Below are 27,084 nucleotides of genomic sequence, written 5' to 3'. Positions count from 1 at the left end.
TTTTTAGCGCTGGTGCCATTTGGTTTCCATAGCAATGCACTGCACTGTGCAGAAATCCCCTCAGCGTGTGCGTAGGACAGATATGTGAACCCTAATCCCAACCTCTGCTAGTCCTGTGCCAGCTGTGTGAGTGCTGCACAGTGCTGCTGAGCAGCAGGCTCCTAAGGGCACACTCATGTTCCGCAGCGTCTGAATGCTCCCTGCTAATGCTGCACGGCTCTTTACATTTAGTTAGGCAACCTTCCCTCTTTTCTACTCTCTGCTTGTTTCTTGCCATCAAGTATTCATATAAGAATATATAGTTTTAAGGTCTGAAAAGACAAGGCAAGCTTCTTCAGAGTTATACCTCCTTTGAAATACTTTTATATTCTCATTGTGCACTTTCATGTCAACTCCCCCATACTATACAGGAATTGTGATAGCCTTTTTTACATCTGTTGTCTCTCTTTAATGTGACAAACTGTGACTCAATGCAAAACAAGAAATTGCTCTGATGGGAAAAATCTTTGAGTTTAATGCAGAGGAAACCAACAAAAATCTAATCAACGGATTTCAGAGGAAACTCTAGGCCGTTCAATTAAACTGCAATTAGCTTAATTAACTGAGTAGTATGGAATACTTTGCTCTGGAATTGTTTTTTAACAATATTTTGAGTTACTTGTCTCTGAAATTCTACATGTTGGCATCTGAATCAGTACATGGGTTATTATTGCCATTATTCATTTTAACAGAGGTAAAAATGCAGACCAGTTTCACTGCTAGGTTTGCTTCCTGCCTCTGCATGACTCTTACAGAAACAGAAAGAGCTGCTAGCTAAGAAATCATCTGCTTTTGTTGTTCTCTGATGGACTGTACCATGAATGGATAACATACAGCAAATACTGGCACAGCTTCTACTTGTAAACTAAACAACAAAAATGCAATTCATAGGATTATGTAGATGGTAGGATTAAAGTCTTCTCTGGAGGACTGTCATGACAGCTGTGAAACAGCAAATGAAGAACTCCCAGCACTGGTAAGTGCACCTTACAAAAATCTGTAGTGCTTCAACTATTCTTCACTAAACATTCCTTCTTCATGTTTCCCACATCCCACCAATTGCAAAGGTGCCAGCCCTGTGCATCTAAAATTAGATAGAGCTTTGTTACCGGAATAATAATAAACGTTATTCTCTGGATTAATCATTCACATTTTCCAAACTTTGTTCTACCACTACGAAGGAGTCAGGAAAAAAGCCAAAGTAGAGGTGTATGTCTTAAGCTATTTTGCTCTTATCATCTGTCATGAGCAGAATATTCTGTCCTAGCAGACTTAGAGCATGAACAAGAGCAACCAGCTTCACTAGAGAGTGCTCTGCTGTTTTTGAATGTGACTCAGAATTGCAAAGCAACTTGGCTTACTTTGGCAAAAGGAGTTCGGTTGGTTGATGAGACATCATGCGTTCAAAGCTGATGAAATGGGTTTTCATTTTTATCACAAGAATCAACTTTTTTCACGTTAATTAACCTTCCTGTAGTAACAATACAACAATGCTGCATCCCTTCCAGAGACCCAGAAGTGTCTTTATGTTCAACTTCTTTCTGGAAACAGTTTATATCATAGTTTTCTTGATCTTAAAACACGTTAACCATGACCTTTCTGTTACAGTACTGAAATCCAGAGTTGCTTCTCCTTCTAGTTTGTTTATGAAGTGTACAAATTTTCCTTTTGAAACCAGAAACAAAACTGTAAATTTTGGAAGCATTTTTCTGAATGGAACACTGGCTTCAAAAGAAATGCATCAGAAGTACTCACGCGAGTGCCATGATCCCGTAAGGCCACGAGCGGATTTCCAGCCTCTTTGGACTTTTTATCTCATCTGATGTCAACACCATCCCGCTGTCTGACTCCTGGAGAGCAAAAGGAGGAGAACATCAGCAGAGTGTCAACATGGAGGACTCTGAAATTAGAAGTTGTATACCCAGGGGAGAGTGTGGGGAAATCAAGCTAAACCAGCACTGAAGTCAGTGGAGAAGGAAAGACAAGGAGTAGAAACAGCAAATTCTAGCTCTTTCATTTTGTGACGATACAGCTTTTGGCCCAGAACTTCACCTCATAAAATCGTCTCCAGTTACAAAGCAGACAAAACAAGGGCAGGCGAATCCAATTTCTCCTTCATTGTGGCCTGCAGAGGTTGGAGCTTCCTATCCACGTGGTTATCAGGGAGGTACTAACAGGAAGGTGACCACCTGTAGATGTGATACTGCAGTGTTATATGTTGATTTTTGTGTGCTCGAACTATTGTAGGAGCTACCAGCTTCTCTGCATATTTGTAAGATCACAGGCATTGTCAGGGAGAGCTGGACAGCAGCCATCAACCTGCAAGGCACATGTTTGCATCAAAACTTTCAGTTGCGTGCTATCTAGTGACATGCTTAACACAGAGATATGTCCAGTTGGTATAGGAAATTAAGTCCATTCTTCTGAATTTTCTCTTATCAGGGCCACTATTATCAGTTTTCAGCCAGCTGGTCCTGATTATGCAGCTATTTAGCCTGGATTTCTCTCTGTCTTTTATCTTTATTATTTCCCCTTAAAATAACATGCTCTAGAAATAATTTATCTCAGTGTTCCTTTTCAATTTTCTTACAGAGAAATTGTAAAAAAAAATAATCTTAACAAGATACTACATAAAATCAACAGAATGGCAGGAAGGTGTGGTAGAGTTTTAGAGTTCCTGGGCAACTTTTTCAAATAATGACCTAATCAGCATTAATGCCTTGGTATTTAAGATAATTGTAGTAATCCAAGTGCATTTACTTAGTCCAAAAGTAGATCATACCATAATTTTCTTCAGAAATTCGCAATGATATCTCACATTCACTTCCAATCTGTTAGTGTATTACCCTTTTCTTTTAAAAAAAACCTTTTCTTCCTCCATGTAAGGAGTTGCTTTAAAATGCCATGAAGAAAGAACATTTAGGAAAGTAACACTTGTGCTGGCAGCAAAAATCTCTTACTGACACCAGCTCTATCTATTAAATGTCTCCACATGATTCTAAGGAACAAATCTTTATCCGTCAGAAGGAGGTGCAGGAACCAGAGGAAATTCTAAGCCCCTAATCCCTGAAGAGGCACTGATAAAGGCACAGAAATTACATTCAGCAGAATGCTAGGGAATAATGAGCATCAACTCTGTGCTCCCAAAGGAGCACTAACTGGGGGTGCTGGGCTGTCCCCAGCAGCATGTAGCTGCTCACATTCTTCTTTTCTCTTCCTGCTCCTGAAGGTGCATGCCTTCTTCCATTTCTACCCAACTTCTTCTTTCTACCTGCTTCAAACATGCATTACAAACGTCTCTCTTCAGTGCACAGGATCTGTCACTGAGGCAAGTGGGATGCGCTGCAGCTGATTATTACCTGAGTAAATTTATGAGTTTTGTTTTGTTTTCTTTGTTTAAATAAGAAAGTAAAAAAATAGAAAAAACCTAGATCAGGGAACTTGCAAGGGAAAGCCCTTTGAATCAAGGAAAGCCAGTATTTGAATCTTGGTCAGGTTCCTCCTGAACTGACCCCCTCACCATCCAGCTGTTGCCTGGTTCAGCCAGCCAGAATCCCCTGGGGACATTTTCTTCAAAGGCTCAGTTTCAGTAAGCTGCCATTTTCTTACGGGGAAAAAACCAAACCAATATTGAGATATGCTCCTGTCTGTCTGTAACATAAAGCTCTGCAGCCTGACCAACATCAGTCTACTCACACAGGAGCTTCTCTTCAAATTATTTGTCAAAGTAAGTGCAGGTTCCTCTGCTGTCACACAGCCCTGTGTGTGAGATGCTTGGGCCAAACATTCCCCTCCATTTAAAACCTTTTTTCTGACCACAGAGATTTCAAACACTCTGATGACTGTTCGGTGTTGGTGCCAAGCAGTCAGTGTTCCTAGTGAAGGACACAGTCACCCCGCTCACCTCATGCATCACCTTCTCCTTTCCCACTGAAACTTCATCAAACGTCTTCACACTCAGAGGGCGCCTTTTGCTGCCGCTGCTGGAAGATAGAAAGTTGAAGGGCGACATGAGGCCCAGGCAGGTGCTGGTAGCTCAGCTAATAGCCCTGACACAGCTCCATTCCCATCCCAGTCTTTCTTTGCCATCTCCTGTAACTAACAAACAACGCTCTGACAAATATTTTTGTCCAACTCACTTAGAACTGCCACACTGTGAGAACAACCCAGCTACATCACATCTCCCTCTCCTTCACACCCGTGCTCAGACATGTATTTTTCTTACCCAGTTTCCACTGCACTCCAGCGATTAACACAGTTGTTCAAATTTTCCTCCACGGGGCAAGTTTTGGAGTTAGGCTCTCCATCAGGACACAAGGTAATGTTCAGTGGGATATAGTCTTTACCATCCTATAAAATAATTAGCATAAGAGAACACAAAGCTGGTAAATGCTGTTTTACACTCCATCCCAGATGTTAAAAGTTACCATATTATACAGGGCTTCACAATGGGAAAGGACTATTTTTTAATTTAGTTGTATATTTCTGCAGAGCAATCTTTAATGTTCTTCATAACACACAGAAGTTAGAATGTGCAGCTTTATACAACACTTACTGTGTGGAGGGCTTTGTATGAGGAAAATTATTCACTGCATAATCTATGACATAAAAAGATTGAAAACCCTCTAACTTCCCAGTGGTCATCAGCAGTTTGGTCTGTTTTCTCTTCCAGGCACCTGTCCGAGCTATTGCCCCACCAGTTCTGACAGCACTCACAGCTCTTGTAGACATCCCTCACACATGGCATGGCAGAGCCAGGCGCACAGAGGGGTCAGTGGGTGTGCAGCCAGCAGCTGGCTGTGCTGCCTTTCACAGCAGTGCCCTTGGTGAGTTTGCTGCAATTTCCTTGTGATCACTGCTGCATTCCAGATGCTTGTCTGTTCTGCCCCGGTGAAAGGGAATGGAATTTCACTGATTTACCCTTCCTCAAAGCAATACCCTGCACTGTCATTGTGCTGGGAATTTCAAGGGGCCAGTATTAGGGACACCAAAATCTAAAGTTAAGAATTTTAGAGGAGCGAGGAAGCAGCAGGAAGTCACAAAGTCCTTATGGCTGATACAATTTAACAGAATTTGGAATTGGTTAAATAATACAGTTAAATAATATTGCCTACTTGGAGACTTTTTGCATATTATCAGCTTAAGGAGTTGCAGCTTAGGAAGAGGCAGTCCTTCAAAAAGCCTGGAAGGATTTTATTCCTCGTTCTTACAAGAAATTGGTGCCACAAGTTTAATGGAATTCAGTTCACATATTAATAAGGTCTGCATTGTCATTTACATCACTGCAGAAATCATCAGAAATTGCCAAGCCCTAAAACTGTTTGTCCAAATTTTCCTTTGCTTTTGAACCATTTTAGTGCCCTATTCCCTTATCATGATTTTGTATCTCCCTAATTTACTTCACTTTCAGCACAAAGCTCACAAGCTCTTCATATTGCAAACTGGGCCCTCTTCAACTTGGCTTCACTAAATTTATTTACAAACAGGAAAGAGCTGGAGGAGAGTTGTAAATTGACAATTACGTAGTGGATCGGGTTGATTTCACTGAGGAAGGAAAGTGGTTAACTATTATGAAACTAATAATTATGTAATTGACTTTCTGAGATTCACACTGTATCCTTTTAAAGCTCCTAAGAGCGCTGATGAACGTAAGCTCAGAATTTGAGAGAGAGTAGCAGTTTACTATATTGAAATCTAATTAAAATTGTTTGTGAGGTAAAGCACCAGTGTTCCTCTAAGGGGCAAATGAGCCAATATTTAAATGAATGTACTGCAAGTTTCTCTTATTAGATATGGATAAACTCCTAGTTTTGAAATACAACCCCTTTTGAATCATAAACATTTTCTTTACCCATTTTAGCAGCCATTTTCCTTGTGAGCTTTGTTATGAAATCAAATCTAATACTGCTGCTTAGGACAGTCTTTACTTGTGTACAGGCACATCCACATCCACACGCACACACATTTGTATAGGTCCATGTTCACTGCAGAAATATTTGTGTTGCTGTACCTGCTGTACATTGGCCTGAAGAAGGTCTCCTAAGCGCTCTACAAGCTCAGTGAAGGTGGGTCTCTCTGTGGGCACTCCATGCCAGCAGTCCAGCATTGTTTGGTAGCTAGATAAAAACCACAGGTATTGAAAAAATAGAATGACACAATCTTTGTATCCAAACTGTTTTTTTTCTGCTACTGAATGTTTTGGTCCTCACTCGGGTAGTTTGGGATTAAGATGTGCTCAAATCTCCATGTGCTGAAATTCTACTCTAGTTCCACATGGAACATTTTTTAATCTATCTGTTGTTTCAAAAGAGCCTGTAGGCTTTTCATTCTCACCTAGCTTTAGACTGATTTGACTGACAGGCCCTACTGATGTTGCTGAAATAAGTCATAGCTATGGATGCCAGCACACAACAGTTTTCTGAGTTTACATTCACGAACTACAACAAACTTAGGGAGATCTGTTCATCTTCTTGTTGGCAGAGGTTGAGCTGACTTGGCCTTTCACTAGCATTCATCTGTTATCAGGAGATCCAACATATGCTCAACTACGATGTTTACTGAAAACAAAATGCAAAATACAGTCATCATCTGAGAAGGTCTCCTTCCTCCTCCAGACTTATTATAATCTCCTTTGTGATACTTAAATGACGTGGAGCATTTCTCAATACAAAGCCAGGAGCTCTTACACTTCTGGAGTAGAATATTCTGGTGACCTCATCCGGGTTCCTTCCTTGAGCCGTCGGCAGAAGTCCTCGTCTATCTGCACTCCGGGGTATGGAGAGGCACCTGGTGGGAAATGTAAGGGGGTGCTCAGTGAATGAAGCACGAGTTGGTGGCATCCGCTGAGAAATGAGATCCTCTGGAGTCTTGTAGTGAAAGAGGCTGGAGCAAAGAAGGGGTTGTAACCACTGTCTAAACGTTTCAGTTGGTGACCCATTACAGACTCACTCTTTCTTTTTAGAGGTTTCAGTCACACAGTCTGCCCTGAATCTGTAATATAGGGTGGATCACTCCAAGGTAAAACATGGCAGAAGAGAAATAAACGTTTTTAGTTTGAGATTTCAGATGACCTCTTGGTAAGGGATTTCTAGTTCATGCAGTTATGTATGGTTTTCCAGGGAGACTGATTTCATTTATCTTCAGAGGAAAATGCATTAATTGAATGTACTGTTCTCTGCAACCAATTAGAGAAAAAGGGCTTATCAGAACTTGTGATCATTGTTTTATAGCACCTACACTTTACAATGCACCACAAATAGGAGGAGCAGACATATAATTTGTGGAAGTACCCTGGCATCTGAGTAATCTAAACCTCATAGGTTAAAATTCAAGAGATGTCTGTACTGAAGTTTGAAAAATTACTTAACCTATTGGAGACAAACCTGAAAGATCTGTAATGTTTTCTTCCCTTTCTTCTCAGCAAAAGCTCTACCTGTAGTTCAGCCCTTGTCTTTCTCATTTTGGCATCTTACAGGCAGGATGGTGAATTTGGAAGAAACTTTAATCAACTCTTATCAAAGAGGATTGAATACAATCTGGATCTGCATCCAGCCCTCAAGGAATCTGTATATCATTTACTGTCTACAGCATTCCTATGTATTTATTTCCTGTAATTTCTCCCCTAGTTTGGAAACATCACCAAGTGCTTTGCTCTTGGAGGTACCACAAGCACAGCAGAAATCTTTTGGAGAAAAGCAGAGAAGAGCATGCCAGAATGTGACTTCCTAGAATTATTCTATTCTGTGAACCTGATCACTCAATCTGCCACTATGCAGGGATCAAAGTCCAGGGCACTCCATAAGAGGGCAGCTCAACACAGCAAATAGGCTCTGATGGCATTCAAAGTTTGGAGGCACAGAACATTCCTTGATGTGCAAGTATCAGATCACAGTGTCAAGAGTGTTCCCTAAAGCTATTTCTGCTTTGCATCTTGATTTTCCTTCCTAATTTTGTCTTTGTTCTGTCATTATGATCATAATAACTTGCTAATGTAATGTTTAGCTTACATGGCATCACTCATTGGTCAAAGATCTCTAAACAAGCTTCCATCAGCTCTCATAATCTCTCTAATTAAGCGGACAGATAGGCACTATGGCACAGTTTATCCACAGTTAAACTAAGAAAATGGCATGGATAGGTATAGGGTCTGGAAGCACTGATGGTTGTCCAACCTACTAAACTGCCACCTGTACATCTCCTGACCTATCCATAGCTTGTCTTTGTATAGGTTGACGGTTGACTGGGACTGAGACCTTGAAGACAAGGCAGTGGAACTGAGTGAGGAAGGATGGAGAATTCCATCTGATCTGTCATAGAATCATAGAGTAGCTCACATTGGGAAAGATCTTAAAGATCATCAAGTCCAACTGCAACCAAACCATACTACCGTAACAACCCTCCGCTAAATGATGTCCCTGAGCACCACATCCAAATGGATTTTAAACACATTCAGGGATGGTGACTCAGCCACCTCCCTGGGCAGCCTATTCCAGTGCTTAACAACCCTTTCTGTAAAGAAGTGTTTCCTGATATCCAACCTAAACTTACCCTGGCGCAACTTGAGGCCATTTCTCCTCGTCCTGTCACCAGTGAGAAGAGACCAACCTCACTCTCGCTGCAATCACCTTTCAGTTATTGGAAGAGAGCAATAAGGTCTCCCCTCAGCCTCCTCTTCCCCAGCCTGAACAGCCCCAGTTCCTTCAGTAAATCAAGTAAGTCAGTCAATTTGAGTTACCTATTCATGATTACATCACTGATCAAAGCAATTGCACTATTTTGGTGAGACCAAGTACAGGGAATGCAATGGTAAACTGCCTTGAATTATGACTGCAAAATGTTTTGTTAGTTTATATTTTGACCACTGCTGGATTCCTACTAGCTGAAGGCAGTTCAGATCTCAAAAGTAGGGAAATCTCCCTTTCCACTACCATTAGATTTCATCTAGACTACCACAGAACTTGGATGTGGGATGCTGAGACAGCTTAGGAGAAATGTAGGCTGAGGCATATGGTGTAAGGTCTAAACATTACGTTTTCCTTGGGGGAAATCTGTTTCAAAATGCTCAAAGAAGTGGCATGCATTTGATATAGTAGCACTCTTTTGATCTTGGTTTTATTTTAGTAGGATAATAAGATGCTGATGTTATACAACCAGGCCCTACTTGTTTACATAATTACATTTGATTACCTTTTGAACAGTGCACATTTAAATTCCAAGGGACATTGCCATTCTGTAAATGCCTTCAGGATCTATTAGGAATCGCTGGCTCAACCTGACGTGAGGTGTGCTGACTCCATTTACATAATGCAGAGCTCAATGCAAACCCAGCCCCAGATTAAAATACATGGTCTTTCCAGTTCTGATTTCCCTGCATGCCACCAAAACAGACCCAGTCTGCCAGCCTGTCAAGAGGAAGCCTATCATGCGTCATTCAGCTGCTGACCCTGGCAGGACCCACGTCCAAACCAACTCTGCATTTTGCTAGTCAGAAGCTGTATTTTTTTCAAGGGTGCTAAGTCTGTGGGACCCTGTAAAAAGCAGCAGTTGTAAGTGGGAGCTAAAGCATGCCCTGTAGCAATGACAAATAACTTTCCTTTCCCTGGCTCTCAAATATCTGTAAAACTTTTATGTAAGAGAGTTCAATCAGTGACACAAATCCTTAATTAAATATTTATCGTGTGAGCTGCAGATGTGAGTGGTGCCAAACCACAGGCATGCTTGGATGATCTGAATGAAAACCCTCTTAAGAGAAAATGACTTGGTTTTGAGTCTGTGCCATGGACTAAGGAAAGCAGTTTGGATCCACGTCACAGGGAGGCAGCAGCTCTACGAATGGCAGCCCTTGGAAGAAGCTGGTAGATCTTACATTCAGAACAGGACACTCTGTTGTCCCAACTAAGCACCTTCATTAAGCAAACAGGCTATCTAAGATGAAAAGAAAGCAGATATATGTGCTTTTTTTTTCTTTTTTTTTTTTTCCCCAAGTAGTTAAATGAATTTCAGTGAAAAAACTGTGATTTCTATTAGTCTGATATTGAAGGCCAAATGACCCAAAGTTGACACCTGTAAAATGCTGTCTTTGCCATTCAGCAGTGTGCAGTCCACTTGGTTCCTTGGAGATGCACAATGGAGAGACCACCCCCTGTGCGTGCCTCTGTGTGCTGATGCTGATGCATCTCCTGCAACCCTCGGTTAAAACTGGGGCATTGCCAGCGCTTCTGGAGTTTCACCTTTCTGTGGTGTTTCACACACAGCATCATCCTGTTACAGAGCCCTGGAAGTGTTACACCAAAGTAACAAAGCTGTAAATAAAAAGAGCTAGGCTGGGGGAAAGCAACACCTGCCACTTGCTTTAACCACCTGAGTGTGAGCTTCCTTTTGCAAGGTGATATAAAATAGAGAAAAGTCCAAATCAAAGATTTTGACTGAAATCAGGTTGTGTTCTTTGCAAACAACCCTGAATAAATTTTGAGTTACAAACACCTCTGGACTTTGCATCCAGATCCGGACTTGGCATCTTGAGCCTAATCATTGATTGCAACTGATCCATGGACCAAAGATAGTAGGATATTACAGTTTGCTTTCAAATTCAGAAGCTTAAGTTGACAATTCTGCTTGTTTTCTTTTGTCTGCAAATGCTGATTAAGAAGGCAGAGCTGACATTCCTAAATTCCCTCAGGAAAACAAGACTTGCTACTCTGTAAAGAGAATTTGAGAGCAGCAAAATCCAACTCCCTGTAAGACCGCTTGTCTACATTTCTGGGCTTTATCTGCTGGACAGTAACCAGGTCTCAGTGAAGCTGAAACTTCTAACAGAATCAGAAGATTAAATCTATATAAAGAACAGTATTGCCATCCCTGCAAAAATTTTGTGGCTTGCAAATGATATGGGCAGAAATGTATGCATTCTACCTGCTTGCTGCCAAAATGATTTAAGCAGAGCCTAGCACTGGTTCTCATGTCAACCTGCTGGCAGCTGTTGCCAGTTTTCATCTTTCTTACTTAAAATCTTAGTTTTTGTGGGAAAGATAATAGACTGAGATAAAATGCAATGTGGGCAAACTCCTCCTGGTTTCCTGGTCTGCCACGAGCAACATCAGACCACTGTGTCAGCAGCAGTGCAATCCTCTGCAACCTCTGGGCTGCGTGGTTTCCTAACGCAGAGAGCTTAAGGGAAAATACAGTTTGATGGGGAAAGTTCCTCATTGCTCTCAAAGAAATATTTCATTCTTGAGAATTTGAGGCTTGTGTTATCTCTGTGCTCTGTTGGTTACAGTTATTACAGATGTCAAGTCCAGGATTTTAGATTTTGTTTGGTTCCTGCCCCTGCTCCCCTGTATGCGCTGCTTTCATGCACTTTGCCAGATGGAGTTTTTGTTGACTTTATTTTACACCAGATACACTGTGCAATTGTACTAACTGAAATAGAAACATGACATCACATTATTATCTTTTGTCAGAAGTTCCTCATAGTAACCATAGAATCATCAGCTGGGAGGAAAAAAAACATTCTTACCTAGAGAAAATATTTCCCATAGCAGAACTCCAAAAGACCATACATCACTCTGTGTTGTGTAAATCTTATCAAAAATTGCTTCTGGAGCCATCCATTTGAGTGGAAGTCTTGCCTACAAAGGCAAAAGACACAGCACATTGCCAGAACTGCTGTTAACAATCTGCTAAGTCCTAGGAGAATAAAGGTCTGAGATTAGCATTTTAGATTTTTTCCACTTACATCTCCTTTCCGAACATAGTCAGGGTCTTTGTAAATGTCCCTGGCTAGCCCAAAGTCACAGATCTTCACCACATTGTTCTCAGAAAGAAGGATGTTCCTTGCTGCCAAGTCCCGATGGATGCACTGGGAGGGAATGAAGAGAGGCAACATCAGGGGGTCTGCCTGGACAGCGGGTCACAGCTAGGGCTGAAAGCATGAGACCTCCTTTGGAGATGGACAGATAAAGGTGTTTTTGTTGTGAGAAGTTAAAGAGAGGGAGAAAATAACTTGAGGAACAAACTAAGTATTGCAGTTCATCTTCAGGTTTTTTCTGTATGAAAAGATGTTCATAGTAATGATGAGACTGAGGGAGTGCAATTTTCCAGTTAATTATTGTTTGGCAAATTTGGGAGAGATCAAAAAGCAGCAGGAGCTGCACTTGCAAATGCAGTCCTATGAGCATGTGTGAGAACAGGGTCATTTCACATAGGCAATAGCTGCTCATGTAATTTCTGTGTGTGTACCCATGTAGCTTTGTGCTAAGTCCAAGCTCTCAATTTTGTTCACACTTTGGTATGTGTAATACATATAAAAAAGAAGTCTTTCCACAGTTACAAATGTACTTTCTTTTCCTATCAAAAGATGTGCTAGCTTTGCTGATAGTCTCCACCATAACTGACATGCTAAACAAACAGCTGTGTAGTCCCTCCCCCTTATTCAGCAGCACTTTTCTGGCCACACCAGAACCCTTCCCCATAAACTTTCTGCATCTGCTTGAGTCAGTTCTGTGAATGGCCTCACAGTCTGTAGTCACACCTTCCTACCCAGAACAGGACAGATGTTCCTTCAGAGCTCCTTCAGTGCTACTCACTGCTTAACCACTAGAGCTAAGGTGATCTCCAGCACTACTACAAAATCAAATAACAGATTACACAGGCTCAAGCTATTTGGGTTTCTTCATGTCAGATACCCATGATGTTTGAATGAACTCACTTTTCTGGAGGCAAGAAATTCCATCCCTTTTGCCACTTGGAAGCTGTAACAAATCAGGTCCTCCAAAGTCAGTGGCCGCTTGTACAGATCTTCAGCATCTAGGAGAGATCACAGACAGAGCAGAACACTAGAGCAGCAGTCCCAGAGCTTTTGGGCACTGGTGTTGCTGCCACACTGATGATCCCAGTCCTGCATCTGAGGATGTTAGGTTCACAAGCTGTCTAAAATGCTATTACTTCACCAAAGTCACAGTTCTAGCTTGGGAATCACTGACCTAGAGCTAGACCAGATGGCTAAAAGAGTTCAATCCAACATTTATTCACATCATTTAGTTATGGGGAAAACAATATCTGGGGATAAAAGAGAGGGGAACTATTTATAGTGTGTGAAGAGACTGGGGACAGATTGGCCCTAACAAATCTTCTGGTAAAACGCTGCTGTTACTCCTACACAGCAGGAGCAGCTTTTGTATACATATGCTATTGCAGATCTCTTTTTGTGAGAAAGTTGGAGTGGGGCATAGGCAGGAGAAAGAATCTGCAGTCAATGAAGCACATCATGCAGTGTAAGGGCTTGTAAAGTGTGCAGCAGTGTGTGTGGCACTGACCAAGCAACACAAAAATAGCTAACAGAAATCTTCACAATGAAAGACGTGGGATTAGGTGGGTTTCTTTTACCTTCTTCATCCTCTTCAGAGTCACTGTAACTCTTATCTTCAATAAATCCTGAGCTGGCAGAGCTCCCAGTGCTGGCTACACTCTCAAGGCGTCTCTTGATCAGCTCTGTCAAATCGCTGCTGGACTCATCCAGGCTTTTCTCTGCTTGGCCAGAGTTCTCCTGGGACTAGAAATGGTATAAAACTGATTTTAGCACTTGAAGATGTCGTAACTCGGTATTGACAGTTGTGCAATGGAATGACATACAGAGAGGAGAAAAGGTCCCCTGGAGATACACTCAAATCAATGTTTGAAAGGATGTTCCCTGCTTCCTATTTATTAATACACCTTACTCCCATTTATCAATATTGCACCATGAAAGTTAGGTAGAAGCAGGCTAGATGAGACTAAGGGATGAGCAGAGAGACTGTAACTCTGGAGAGGCTCCAGTTCTTGCAGGGCTTGGTGTAGAGAGCCCCGAGGCACTATGTTTTCATGACAGGAAAGTAGCCCCATCCTCTCCTCATTGCTGATTTCTGACTTTCTGTGTCTTCCCTTGTATTACAGCCCAATCTATGCTAGCACAAATGTTTGTGTGGATGGACACAACCCTTTGGAAACACAACCATTGTTTGCTTTACTGCAGACTGTGTTTGCCTGCTGCACAGGCTCTTGGATTGGCACAGAAGGGAGAGTGCAGGAGATGGGAACAAGCACATGGCAGAGAAGTTGGCCTAGTTTTGAAAACTGGGGGCTACCAAACACAAATCCCTAAATTAGGCTTATGTTGTTCACACCAGTTTTTGTGACCTCCTTGTGCTGGGAAGTGTATCACAAGAAGTTCCCTTCCTGTCTCAAATGCACTAGTATTTGGGTATTTCCAGCTATTTCTTTAGTAGTTGTTCAGAGGAAGAGGATGGGAGTGAGGTCCAAGGAAGACCATGTCTTTTTGTTGCTCATATGAATTGAAGCGTGGTGTGAAAGCAGCCATATATCAAACCCCCTGTGTTAACGCAGAAAAAACTGAACTTGAGGTCAGTGGTTTTTAATTCTTTGGCTTATGACTGTCATTCCTTTACCTTGTATGCAATGAAATCTCCTCGTTTTCCTCGTAGATAATTGGACAGATTTCCATATTTACAATATTCTACTATGACCATTAAAGGACCTAAAGAGACAATGAAATTCAGTCAAATGAGTTCTGAAGCACTGCATAGCACTTAATGTTACCTTATCCTCACAAATCCTCTTCTAAATAGGTAAATACTATCATTCCTGTTAAATAGGTGAGGAATTCAGGAAACAGAGAAGTGACACTCCAGAAGCACGTAATCAACAGTAGATACAGAAAGGAGGAAATACAGAACTGATTCTTTTCTCCATTTGGTGATAAACATTGGTATTTATGAACACTGGCAAAGTGAAATTCAGAATTATAAAGAAGAATATGCACTCCTCTATGTTGTTATGATTGTTTATTCACAGAATCATAGCATCCTCTGTCTTTGCAATTGCTTGTTTTGGGTGGAGCTGATGTCTGTGGAGACAATGAAAGTGTGCTGGATCCCTGTCAGATCCTATTGACCAGAGCTGTAACCTTCTCAGCACAGCGTCTGCACGATCACAGCCAGCCTCAGCTCAGGGTGGTTCTGCTGCCAAGCACACAGCTTGCCCCACTTGGAGTGCTGGGGGCTGGCAGAGCAAGGAGATCTTAGGGGGATGAAACATCTGAAGAACCCAGGGTCAAATGCTCTCATGGATGCCCCAAGCAAATGCGGATTCAAGCACAGCTTTGTAGCTCCTGTTACTGATTTATGCACAGCTCTGATAGGTTTCCTAGCCGTGACTTCTCTGTATTTTATTTCTTCACTGTAAAGCATACACTGTGCATTAATTCTAAGTGCTCAGCATCAGACGCTCAGCCAAAGTGTTAAAATTTGTTAGCTGTTATATTGCTGAAATAATGTATGTGCATACTTAATATCAGTCTTCATTAGAAGTGTCATTGTATGGTTATATAAAACCTAACAAGGAAGGAAAAAACACCATATTCTGCAATGGCATTTTAATAGTAACTCCTATCTCAGCGTCAGTCTTGAGAGCTCACAGCTATTTTTCTTCAGTCTGCAGTTGCACTGGGAAACTGAGGGGCTCCTAGGAGAAAAAGCTCTTCAGAGGATGGACAGTCACAGTGCAGGACCAGTTACTGCAGTGTATTTTTCTAGGCAGATGGAACTCTGTGAAGCAGTTAACAACTACTGACCTTCTAGCAAGGCTGCCATGTTTTAGGCACCTGTTTGTTAGGCCACAACTTCTCCACTCACAATCCCAGCTACCTAGCCAAGCTTCTTATGTGTCTGAATACAAACTTTTGGGGCTTGCATGCTCCAAGAATCCCTGTGAGCTCCCCATTCCTGGCTCCCAGATTGCAGCAGGCTGCTACTTATTGATTGCTCCCTTCAAGCTGGGAGGATCTTGCTGGGTGGGAGATTTCTCTTATCCTAACAAATCCACCTGGCTGAAATCTTATTTTCCCCATTTAAATGGACAACTCCACGTTCTTTGGGAAAATTATAGTTTCAGAGTCCCAGATAACAACAGATGTGCACCATCTCTCTCACTCTTTCCCCTTCATTTGTTTTACTCCGGTTTCTTTGTCCTTAGCTGTCTTAAATATCCCCTGGGGATTGTTCTGAAGGTTCATTGTAAGCCGTTAAAAGGCATCTTTTAGAGTTGGCACACTGAAGTTAAAGCACAGTGTAGTAAGAGATACAGATGCTTTGTAGGGCAGCATGGGAAGGGAAGGGATGCTTTAGTGACAAAAGATTTATGGAATCTTTTCTTTAAGTCTGCACTTCCCAGTAGATTTTTGCATGATGTACAGCAAGCCATGTCAGCTCAGCCCCTTGGAAGTCCATACTGCTGCTCCATTCAGCTTTGGACTGCCTAAGGCTTCCTGCATGCTATGCAAGGAATGAAACTCCTAGCAGGACCGAATCACTTGGGAAGAGGAAGCCTCCAGTACCTTTTAGCCTGGCGCATTATCCTGAGAAGACAGGGAAGAAGAGGGAGAAGAAGGGGACAAGCACCTTTGAAATGATATATGGTGTTCATGTGGAAGACTAAGGAACTGAACTGCAATGAAGGATCCCATCTCTCTGCAGTTCATATTCTCTTTTGTAAATGAGCTTACAAAGGAGAAAGAAAGAAAAGATAGAGAAGTGACACCTGTGGCTGGGGAAAAGTTTCAGAAGCCATTTATGTGATGTGGCCATATCTGCAGCAGTACAAGCACTCCTTGTGCTTCCATTAACAGTGCGTGCACGAGACTTGGGCACTGCACCACAGATACGTTGAAGTACCATCATAACTGAGAAGGGCTTCTTCTTTGCTTCGTATTTAGTGAGCACTTCTTACCTCCAGCTTTGGTGCAAGCTCCCAGCAGGTTGACTACATTCAGATGGTGTCCTATGTGGATGAGGATCTTCAGTTCAGACATTAAAGCCTTGCATTCATTAGTAGTTGCACATTCTGCTTAAGATAAACAGGAAAAAATCATCTTTACACAGCAGGATATTTTCAACAGGACACAGCAAGATCCTGTTTATACTTGGAAACAAAAGCCACCCAGGTTACTTGCAGTATCTTTGCCTCTCAGACTCTCAAATAGATAATAATTCAGCTGCTTCATTGTTTCCTGGTGACCTTTATGAAGTGGAATAACACTATCTTTTGAGTGACCCTTTCTTTCTCTAAAATGAGTTACAGAGGTTACTGTCCTGTAGGGGAACTTACCTAAATCAGATCCCAGGGAACCTTTGCAAGAACTGAATTTTGCAAGTTTAGTAAAGGAACAATCATTCTAAGCAGCAATAACAAGCAGAATAACGTACTTCTCTTTTGGTAGCAGTGATGTGCAGTTTAGCAGCACTTCATTACAATACTTCTGAATATATTTCTCTGCAGTACTAAACATCACTCCAATGCATGTGTTGGAGAAACCCCCCACATCTGCAAGATGAGTCCCGAAAGCTATTGGAGAATGTACAGCATTAATAAATCTCAGTCCTGTGGGATATCGTCGACCTTAGAAATACACATTTGAGCCAAGCTGAGGGCATGAACCATGACCTCCACACTTCACGAGCACTGGTTAGCCTGCTGTACTGTACTTCATTCTCTTTCGCTGCCAAAGTTAAGACATTCTCAATCCTGAATGCTCTTCAGATGCTGACCTGTTTCCTCTGCCTTCTTTCCAAAACTGTCATGGTCAAAATACACTGTAAGAAAAAGGGGCTGCATCCTGTTTCCTCTGTTTTTGCCTTAGCAAAATCACATAAGATTTAGAAATGAAAAAATAGTTACATAACAGATCACTTGGTGTAACAAATACAACTTCTTTATCTGTTGGTAGAATTCCCATAAACAAGTTTTCACCAAACTGTGCATCATAAAGGAGTTATTCCAAGCCCCAGGTTTCTTCACTCACTGGTGTCATGGATGTGTGGGGGGTGGCACCTCTCCTGATTTACACTAGCATGCCAGAACACACGCCTGGTGAAAGCTAAAGCAGCCTCTGAAATGCTTCAGATAATCTAGCACATGAACACGTAACCTTCAAACCAGAACAGACACTAGTCAGCTTCAAGGAAATGACAGATACACGAGAATTACAGTAATGCAAACTTCTCTAAAGCCTTCTTTTTTCTTTTTTTCTTTTTCTTTTTTTGTTTTTCCCTGAATGGATTGATTTCAGCTAGAGAATCTGGTTTATTCAGGAACATGATGAATTATGGGCATGTTAGTTTGGGAATGCCAGGTTAGAGCTGGCTGACCCCCCTAGGGGAGAAAAAGGTAAAATTAGACAGAGAAACTGTCAGTTTTTGCTGAATATGTGTGGGCAGGGCGGAGCTGACATGAGGATCAGCTGGGAAGCACAGCATGGAAGTGAATGAAAGCCCAGAGCTATCTAGGGCAGTATGGATGGAGTGTGGCTAGATCAGTGGTTTCTAGGATACATAAGGAATGGGTGTGGAACAGAGGAAATGAGAACAAAAAATGATGATCTGAAGATCTAGAAAGTAATGCAGAGAAGAGAGAGCTGATGAGTCTGGCACTTGAGAGAGATGGGAAGTAGCAGAGCATCAGAAGCAGCTAGAAACAGAAGCCAAATGCTGTGATGAAAGGGAATTTCCCAATTCATGGCATTGCGGGAGTTAATACAGCAGTAATACAGCCATGCAGCAGCAATGCTGAGCAATGTGGGCTGTGCAGATATCCAATGAGCACTGACTGCGCCTTTGAAAAAATCCTACATGAGCAGCCATAAAGCTGAAGCTCAAGAAGCCAATGTGCTGGCAGATGCATTTATTCACAAGCTGTCTGCAGAGGCTTTATATGTAAATGTAATTTGAAAGAATAGTCTCCAAGTTCATCCATTCCTCTTTGCTGAATGGTAAAAGCTTTCCTTAATTTCTATAATTGCAAGCAAGTTGTCTCTAATTTACTCTCTTGGCGCTGCTTTTTCTCAGCCCCTTGAAATGTTGTGCATCTGAAAGGCCTGTGATCGAAGGCTTAGATCCAATTCCAGACCATCTAGTGTAATTACATTCTGTAATCTGTTTCCCTTCTAACCTCACAGACCTGTAAGCTGCTGTTTTCCTCCTCTAGGGATACCAGACTCTATCAGCAGCACAGCATGGAGCCCACTTGTCATTTCCCACACGTTAACATCCACTCTGTAAGGACTAATTGCTCCCATATGGCAAACCCACTCCCTTCTGAACACAATGAACTTGAGACTTGTTTGGAGCTGAGAGCTGGAAACCTTACTGCCCACATGTTCCCTGAGGAGCCTCCTGAGTATCTCAGAGGGATATGTACCTTTGAGCATTTTTACGGCAACTGTTTTGCAGGTTGAAGATTTATCAATGCCAAAAGCAGACGCTTCCACCACCTTCCCAAAAGCACCGTGACCCAGTGTTTTACCTAGAGAAGCAAGAGTCAAGAATGAGCCAAAGGGGGCTTAAAACAGTCTGCATCGGGTAAGAGGGAATCATGCATTCTCAGCTGTGCAAGAAATACAAGGCTCCAGCACCCAGGCACAATGTAGACTGACAGCTGACAGAAGCCTGTATCACATATTTGCAGTATATGGATATAAACAGAATGATTTATATCCATATGACTTTAATGCAATACAGAATGTGATAGAACAGAGTAGAATAAATAAATCTGGATTCAGCTGAAGGCAAGGCTGTATATATATATATATGGCTTAAGGGTAAAAGCAATACATACAGTCATCCTCAAGCCCTGGAAAATCAGGTTAAATGTGGAATTGTGGAACCCTGATCTCTCATGAATCACAGTCATAACGATTGCCTGCTAAGGCACTCAGACAGCCAGAACCCTTTGAACCTTTAGTTATTGACTTTTATTTGAAGTAAAATTTATATTAAATGGAATTTCAGGTGATGATCTTTCATAATTTCACATCCATTTGAATTTTCAGGCCCATACCACCTAGTGCTCTGAGGGCTCTGACCCGTAGTGCAGTAGGGTACACTGGGCATCGTGGTATGGCTCTTCCATTCTGCCAGTTTGAGCCCATGTCCCACCACCTTCTCTTTTTTTTCTTTTTTGGTCTGTCTTCCTCTTTCTTCTCCATTCTCCAGCTTGATCACCATGAACACACACATACACACATATATTCCCTGCACTCACTGTTGCACACAGATGTTACTGTTTCTCTAAGCAAACACAGTCCACTTTTTACATTTCTTTGCTCTATCATCCATTGAGTTGAGTTCAGTTAAATTTGGTTTGTTTTTCTTGTAGTTCTTTACAGCTCAAAGCCAACTTTGAATAGTTGACAAATAATTGATTATTCTTCAAAAGAAAAATTCACTGTTAGACCGTAACCTTCCAGATTCACCCCTCTTTCCCTAGTCCTCTATAGGAGGGAAGCCATGTTTTTGACAGGCACAGTACCTGCAGGTACCTCCCCTTCCCTGTTAAGAGTTTGGTTTCACTTCTCCAAGGAACAGTAAGAGATGAAAACTGTTTTGAGAGACAACATCTTTGCTTTCCTTACCGAACTCCTTGTCTCACCTTGTTTAAGGGTGACAATGAATTCTGTGACTTGGTGCCAATTCTCACCAAAGGATGGGAGTGTGCCAGCCCTAAATAGTAGGCTGATTCTTGGACTGTACAACAGGTCCACTGAAATTGAGAAGCATTAGAAACCATCATTCTTTATAATAATGATCAAGAACCACTCACCCAACCGCAGCCTGTCTCTTGGGAACTCCCATTTACTGCTGTCATAGGGAAGACGGTCACACTGCTCATCAAGAGGCATTTCCTCTGGATCCATTATAATTGACAGGTATCCTGTTTTAATATCTGTGGCATCAGGCTAAAAATTGGAAAAAATTATTCACAGTGTTTACTTTGCAACTCTAATGGGGGAGAACTGTCATTTGTAAGATGGAAAACAAGCTGGGGAGTTCCCTGTATTGCAGTCTTAGCTCTGAAATTTATTCCGAACCATAAATGCATCCCTTCAGTTTTTTGCCTCTCCTTTCCCCGTATTTGGGAAATAAATGTTTATGCATGTCTGTCACTCATCAGAGTTGGGCAGACTCTTGGATTAATGTTGATAAACACTCTGAGGACACACTATTACTTTCTTCTGGTTGTATCTATTAAAATAAAGAAGCGCTTTTCTCTGTGATCTCCACGAGCTGCACTTGCTGGTGGCCTGCAGAGTGTTCTGCATGTTCTGCTCCATTTTCAGTTCAGCAACATTTTGTTTTGCAGACTTGATTCTGCACAGCTATCTGTTTCACAGCGATTGCTTTAGTCAGAATTTTAATTGCACATTTGATTAAATTAATTAATTTAAAGTTAGTTGAGATCTGGTGAACATAGTTACTCTTAATGCTGTTCGGTGAGAAATCGTGATGTGGTAGAACCTGTGAGCAGATTCACGTGGGTGTGAAATATAATAGCAAATTCCACAGCATTTGCGACAAGGAGCAAAAACATGAATTTAATCACTGTATTTGTGGCAGGAGTAGAGATTTTATTCAAGTATCAGGTATCAGCACTAGGACTGTATTTGGGTGAGCTTCAGAGCACAGATCTGTGGTCGCCCTTCTGTTTACGATTTGTTGTAGGAGAAACGAAGTAACATTCCTCAGAACTTTACTGAAACTCTAGTTTTGAGTCACAAAGGGAGGTAAAAGAATACCAACGCATGGAGATAAAATAAGCTCTGCGGTTGGGGCTCATGCTACAATTTTTCTTTGAACAGTGCTCCCTTCAGTATTTGTGTTTCAGAGAAATCTTACTGGACAGCTCTTGAAATCGAGCCCTCATTTTAGGGGATTTAATGTTTTCTCTTCGAGTCTTGCAAGGCAGTTTGGCACATAAAAGAAGAGTAGCCTGATTTTATGTGGAAGTGGGTAGAAATCTCACAAGTACAAGTGATCTTTCGGGAAGGTAGGGGACTGTCATCAGAAATCTTGGACTTAAATTTTATAGGAACATTTGTCACAGTTTTTCTAATATTTGTCCCAAACATTCACAGTGACTTGCAGCCCTAAACGCTGATGCTATGCATAAAAGGTGTCCAACCTCAGCACCTTTGTGCAGTATGGAAGCTCTCTTACTTTTCTCAGTTTCCGAATGAAAAGGGTCAGAAGGAGCCAGAAGAGGGTAGCAGCAAGACCAGTGCAGACCAAAATGATAACTTCGATGTTGGATTTCTCCTCAGAACCTGTAGGTTAAACATACAGCCAGATTTTAAATATAGCCAAAGCCCATGATTGATCAATAATTCACATCAGTCCAGCACAATGTATGGGTTTTACCTTAGCTTAGATCTCACCTTGTATTTTAATGAAGGCTGATGTACTGTCTTGGCCCATGTCATTGGTCGCTTTGCATTCATAGAGCCCTTCATCATCCTTCTTCACTCTCTCAATGACCAGGGTATTATTTTCCATGGAAATTCCTGCAGTGAGGGATCTAGGTGAATTTTATTACAATAATCTACCTTCCCCCAAATGCTTTCACGAGGCAGAGCACTGAAGATGAGCTCCCATTCATTCCTGTGCTGCTGTCAGGAATCATTTTAAGGCCATGTTTCTTATTGTGGTTTGGCAACAACGTGACACCAGTTTAGACTGCTGGGCATCGCTTATCCTACAGCGAATGCAGCTGTTAACTTATTGCAAACAGACAGAGCCTGACAGAACTTTCATGGAATTTAGTGAAGTGGTGAAAAGGTAAGTCTTCTGAGAGCAACATTATACCTGAAAGAAAAGGGAACTCAAAGAAACTACTGGAGAAAGGCAGCATCTCAGAGGCTGTGGGAAGTGGTGGGAGTTCTATCGTGTGAACGTGGTCAGGTTGTATGCTTCCCTGGAAAAATGCTGGCTTCACAGAAGGCCAGGAGCTAATGGTGGGCTGCCAAGAGAGACATGACCTAGGGATGACCTATGAAAGGCTTCTCCACATTTAATTTACCTGCTTTTGTGGTACAAAACTGAGATCTTATCTGTTTCATTAGGGATGTGTTTGGGGCAAAAACAGGGAAGCATGTTGATCTCTGAATCCAATCGGGAAGGGCATTTTGCACTGCAAGGTGTTCTGCCCATGAATTCTGTCACTGTTAACAAGAGTACCACATAATTTACCACATGCCCTGCTGAAATATTTACCCTGAGGTGTTTTTTCCAAATATTTTATTTATGTTTCCATTGGTTGGATGTTACATGCTTGTCCCTCTAGAATTATTTATAAAATTTCAGTAGCTATGAAGAGTTTCTGCTCAGAACACTCTGATCTGAATTATGTATGATCCTAGATTTCCTACCTAGATGCAAAATTAAAGTTACAGGACTAGCTACTGACATGGGTTCCTTCATGACTTGGAGGACATCTCAGGACAGAGAGACGAGGAGTTCCAGGTGCAGGTGAAGGAGCCCTGCCCCATGCTCACAACAGCTGCTGCACCATTCTCCTTTCTATGTTGTGAGAGATAAAGAACAGATGAGTGATACCATGGCAAGCCTTGGCCTGGCCGTTGGGTAGAATTGCTACAGTTCATGGCAGTGCACCGTGACCAGCACCAGGGATGTGTGGCAGTTCAGGCCTGTGTTCTCAGAGCCTCCCAGCAAGTAGGGAGTTAGAGTTTCATGCACAAACTGTTGCCTAGCACAAGCAGACTGAGCAGCAGCACACTGTACTCCTCAGTCTCACTAAAGCTATGCTAATGTCCTCAGATTGAGGACTGCAGACACTGCTGTGTGCAGGAGGAAAGCTGCATGAACAGGCAGTGAGCGGCAGCCAGTTGGCAGCTCAGACCTTGAAGTCCAAGTCTGAGACTGCTGCAGGGGTCTGATGTACTTGGATTTGAGCTCACGTTTCCCTTCGTGCCATGTCTGGTATCCCCACTCAGCCACGCTGGCAGTAGCTGTGGGGCTGCATGTCCCTGCTTGTGGCAATCCCATAGTGCCGTTTGTCACCATGAGTTAAAGCAATGCTCACCTGATGCTGCTGAGATGGGGTAGCCATCCTTGCTCCATGTAATCTGTGGCTCTGGTGTTCCACTGACTCTGCACTCCAGAATGATCTTGCCACTGATATTAACCTCCAGATCTGTCAGATTCTGTAGGACATATGGGGCTGCCTTTGCTGCAGTCACAGAGGAGAACAATACACAGTAAGATTCCAGGAGTCATCTACACCTTGTCTCCTTGGGCCAGCTGCAGAGATTGGGTAGCAAAATTCCCCCAAACGATCATGGAAAGAGCTCATCTGGCTTATTTTCAAGCTGCTTATGCAAAGATTCAGCTCAACCTGGAACCTCCTCGAGTTTCTCATCCTCTGAAGGAAGCAGAGCACAGAGAGTGGGCAGAGCAAGGGCAGAGTGGGTGCAAAACAAGAAGGGAGGAAGCAAAGAAGGATCAGTTCTAAGGATTTTGTCTCCATGATGACAGGAGTTATCTGCTTACTGCAAAGTATGTTAACCTCCACACAACAGAATACATTATGTTCACTTAAAAAAGACATGGGAAAGTAATTGAATAAAATCTCTAGCATAAAAAATGCATATTTTTTGTCAGTAAGGAGAGTAGCTGATGGGCGTTGATACATTAAAAAAACACATCTGAAAGCTGGTTTCTGTAGGAGAAGGAGGGCTGGTTTGCAGAGGTGTTTCCATGTACATTTTTGAGAAAAACTGCATCTCTGACATGTGCCAGACAAACAACAGACCCCAGTAGTTCTCACAAGGCTGTGATTAAGATTGCAGTTCTCCCATGGCTGTATTCCCAGTTTAACTGTGTTTTTCTCATAGCCATCGTGTGTAGGTGTCTGCGTAGGTGGAAATTTGACTAAATGAATAAAATATCTGCCAGAGGAGAGAGCAGTGCATTGCCTGAATGCAAAGGGATCCTGGTGCACCGTGGCAGGTGATGCTGGCAGGTGGCTCTGGACAAGGCAGATGCCAGAGTGCTGCCATACTGCGTGGGATCTTTGCTCTGCTCTGTGCTGTGGGATGGGGCAGCGCTCACGCCTCGTTGTAGGCAGGAGTGCAGCCAGTGCTGCACAGCCTGATTCGTGCCTGGTGACAAGGCCCCTTTGGTGCCTCATCACTCATTAATGTGAGTGGAGAAACCAGTTTAGAAATCACTAACTTAGTTCTAAAGCACCCTGCTTGCTATGCCCTTGCTTGCTGCCATTTATTTCAGTTCTGCTCTATTTAAATGCTTTGGGCTTTTCTTCACCTTTCTTCACTAGAAGCATGAGGCACTTTCCCAGCAGCACTTCTGTAAGAAGGTTTGGAGTTGATCCCTCTCATTTTCTTTATTATGAAGCTGAAGAAACTTCACTCATTTTGGTGAGTTTGTGTGTGGTGCTGGAGGAAGTGTCTGGTCCTTCACAGCCAGAGCAATGAAACAAGGCTCTGGGATCTGCAGTACTACTATTTTCATGGAAATAAAAGAGACGGGGATTTGAGTGCATGTAAGAAAATGCTATAATGCTATAATGAAGTGCATCCCGTGTACCCAGACCAAGTGGTACACATCCCTAGTTTGTACACCTGACCTGATACATCTGTGGTTACACCAGGTGTCTGTACCATCCCGGCAGCCCTCCCAAAGCCCCCCAGTCCTGGAGTGGCAGTTCCAACAGATACAGCTGTGCTGCTGCTAACGTGGTGGGAGTGTCTTTATTCCTCAGTCAGCGCTAAACCTGTATCCAGCAGGGAGACAGGGAGATAAAGGCTGCTGAAATCACCTTTCTGAGTAAGGAGAACATTTAATACAAAACCAGTAACGGCTAGATGAATCACATTCACGGCTAGGAGTCAAATCTCACACAGAAATGTGAAAAATCACAAAGTGCGTACGAGGGCTGTCCCTAGGAAATGCTGCCCGCCTTGTGCTTTGACAGAGCCCGGTGTTTCTGCTTCCCCAGCTGCAGGACAGTGCCACCCACCTCTGATAAGGAGCCGTGTGTGCTGCTCCAGCGTGCCGCTGCCGTTGTGCTGGTGCTGGGCACGGCACTTGTAGAGGCCACCGTGCTCTTCTGTGACGTTTGCAATGATCAGGGTCAGGGAAATGGAGTAGGCATCAGCGCTCCGGGTTAGAGAGCTGCCGTGAGCCGCAGCCCGGGACGGGTAGGACCAGGCCAGGTTGCTGTAGATGTACCTGGAGGCCCTGCAGGTCAGCTGGGCAGTGCTCCCTGCAATGGCTGTGACCTGTGGGGCCGTCTGCAACCCCGATGGCACATCTGCAGGAGAAGAAAACGTCTGCCATCAAGTTGCAATTGAGAATGGCTTTGGGTGCCCATTTGCAACTTGATGATTGGATTTCAGTGAGCAGCCCCAATGGAACGAGCCACTCTAATGAGATCCGCATTTGCTCGTGCAAAGAGGCATTACATTTTCAAGTAATTAATTGAAAGTTTATATATAGAAGCAGTTAATGAACTAAGAGAGTTTAATCAAGAGACTGCTATGCAGGTAGATAAATGCGTTCATGACATCCTCTCTTTCTATCTGCTATCAGTGCTTGAAAGTGTAATTGCATTAGAGTAAAGAAACCTCTTCCCATTTCTCACAAGTAACGCTCTCTTTCTTCACCACTGAACAATCTTCCCAATTCTCTCCTCTTTCACATGGATATTTATTTGATCTGTGGATGGATGACAAACTGGTCTAATGATGTACAAGTCCTTGAGGCTTTAATAGTTAGCACAGTAATACTTTGATGCAGATTCCAACCTATACACAAATGAATAAGCAGTTTCTTGCTATATTTTTAGTTACTTTTCATTTCAGAAAAAAATCAATTTTCCTGAATTGCCTAACTGAATCCATTTGAAGACAAGAAAAAATGTTTCTGAGTAGAATGCCAAAATCTGGCCTACAAATAATTCCTATTACTGCCTTAGCTGCTAGGGACCTGCAGTTAAATTGTGCCTGCAAAATATTCTTTGCTCATTTTATTCTGTCACTTCCACGATCTGTGCACCCCAAATACTGGAATGAAAGTGCATTGATAATCACAGGCCTGGGATTGTTCTTCTGTCTGTTAGGTCAGGATTCAGAAGCAGCTGACATGGAGAGTTGGGAAGAATCCTTTTAAAGTGTCACCTGCACAG

The 27,084-nt window shown here is 42.5% G+C and overlaps 1 protein-coding gene and 1 long non-coding RNA gene across 4 annotated transcripts in view; one reads left to right on the top strand and one right to left on the bottom strand.

Annotated features, from left to right (window-relative positions):
* LOC125699943 (vascular endothelial growth factor receptor kdr-like) overlaps positions 1 to 27,084 on the bottom strand; it is a 119,953-nt gene that overhangs the window by 11,150 nt on the left and 81,719 nt on the right. Inside the window, exons 13-29 of one of the 2 annotated variants that reach the window (XM_048960012.1) lie at positions 25,918 to 26,211; positions 23,962 to 24,108; positions 22,298 to 22,423; positions 22,080 to 22,186; positions 20,686 to 20,821; positions 19,285 to 19,389; positions 16,819 to 16,935; positions 14,481 to 14,569; positions 13,423 to 13,588; positions 12,746 to 12,843; positions 11,774 to 11,896; positions 11,555 to 11,666; positions 6,726 to 6,825; positions 6,050 to 6,155; positions 4,265 to 4,389; positions 3,944 to 4,022; positions 1,795 to 1,889 (exon numbers count right to left, since the gene is read on the bottom strand). In XM_048960012.1, the coding sequence (XP_048815969.1) occupies positions 1,795 to 1,889; positions 3,944 to 4,022; positions 4,265 to 4,389; positions 6,050 to 6,155; positions 6,726 to 6,825; positions 11,555 to 11,666; positions 11,774 to 11,896; positions 12,746 to 12,843; positions 13,423 to 13,588; positions 14,481 to 14,569; positions 16,819 to 16,935; positions 19,285 to 19,389; positions 20,686 to 20,821; positions 22,080 to 22,186; positions 22,298 to 22,423; positions 23,962 to 24,108; positions 25,918 to 26,211 (2,125 nt within the window). The remainder of the gene's footprint in view (positions 1 to 1,794; positions 1,890 to 3,943; positions 4,023 to 4,264; positions 4,390 to 6,049; positions 6,156 to 6,725; positions 6,826 to 11,554; positions 11,667 to 11,773; positions 11,897 to 12,745; positions 12,844 to 13,422; positions 13,589 to 14,480; positions 14,570 to 16,818; positions 16,936 to 19,284; positions 19,390 to 20,685; positions 20,822 to 22,079; positions 22,187 to 22,297; positions 22,424 to 23,961; positions 24,109 to 25,917; positions 26,212 to 27,084) is intronic. The other variant, XM_048960013.1, reaches the window with a different exon arrangement.
* Positions 1 to 27,084, top strand: part of LOC125699959 (uncharacterized) — a 161,363-nt gene that overhangs the window by 82,841 nt on the left and 51,438 nt on the right. The gene's annotated exons all lie outside the window — the stretch shown is intronic.

Source organism: Lagopus muta, chromosome 13 (genome assembly GCF_023343835.1).
Source record: "Lagopus muta isolate bLagMut1 chromosome 13, bLagMut1 primary, whole genome shotgun sequence".
Classification (NCBI taxonomy): domain Eukaryota; kingdom Metazoa; phylum Chordata; class Aves; order Galliformes; family Phasianidae; genus Lagopus; species Lagopus muta.
The sequence above is the reverse complement of the archived record's forward strand: the minus strand, read 5'-3'. Positions and strand labels throughout refer to the sequence as shown.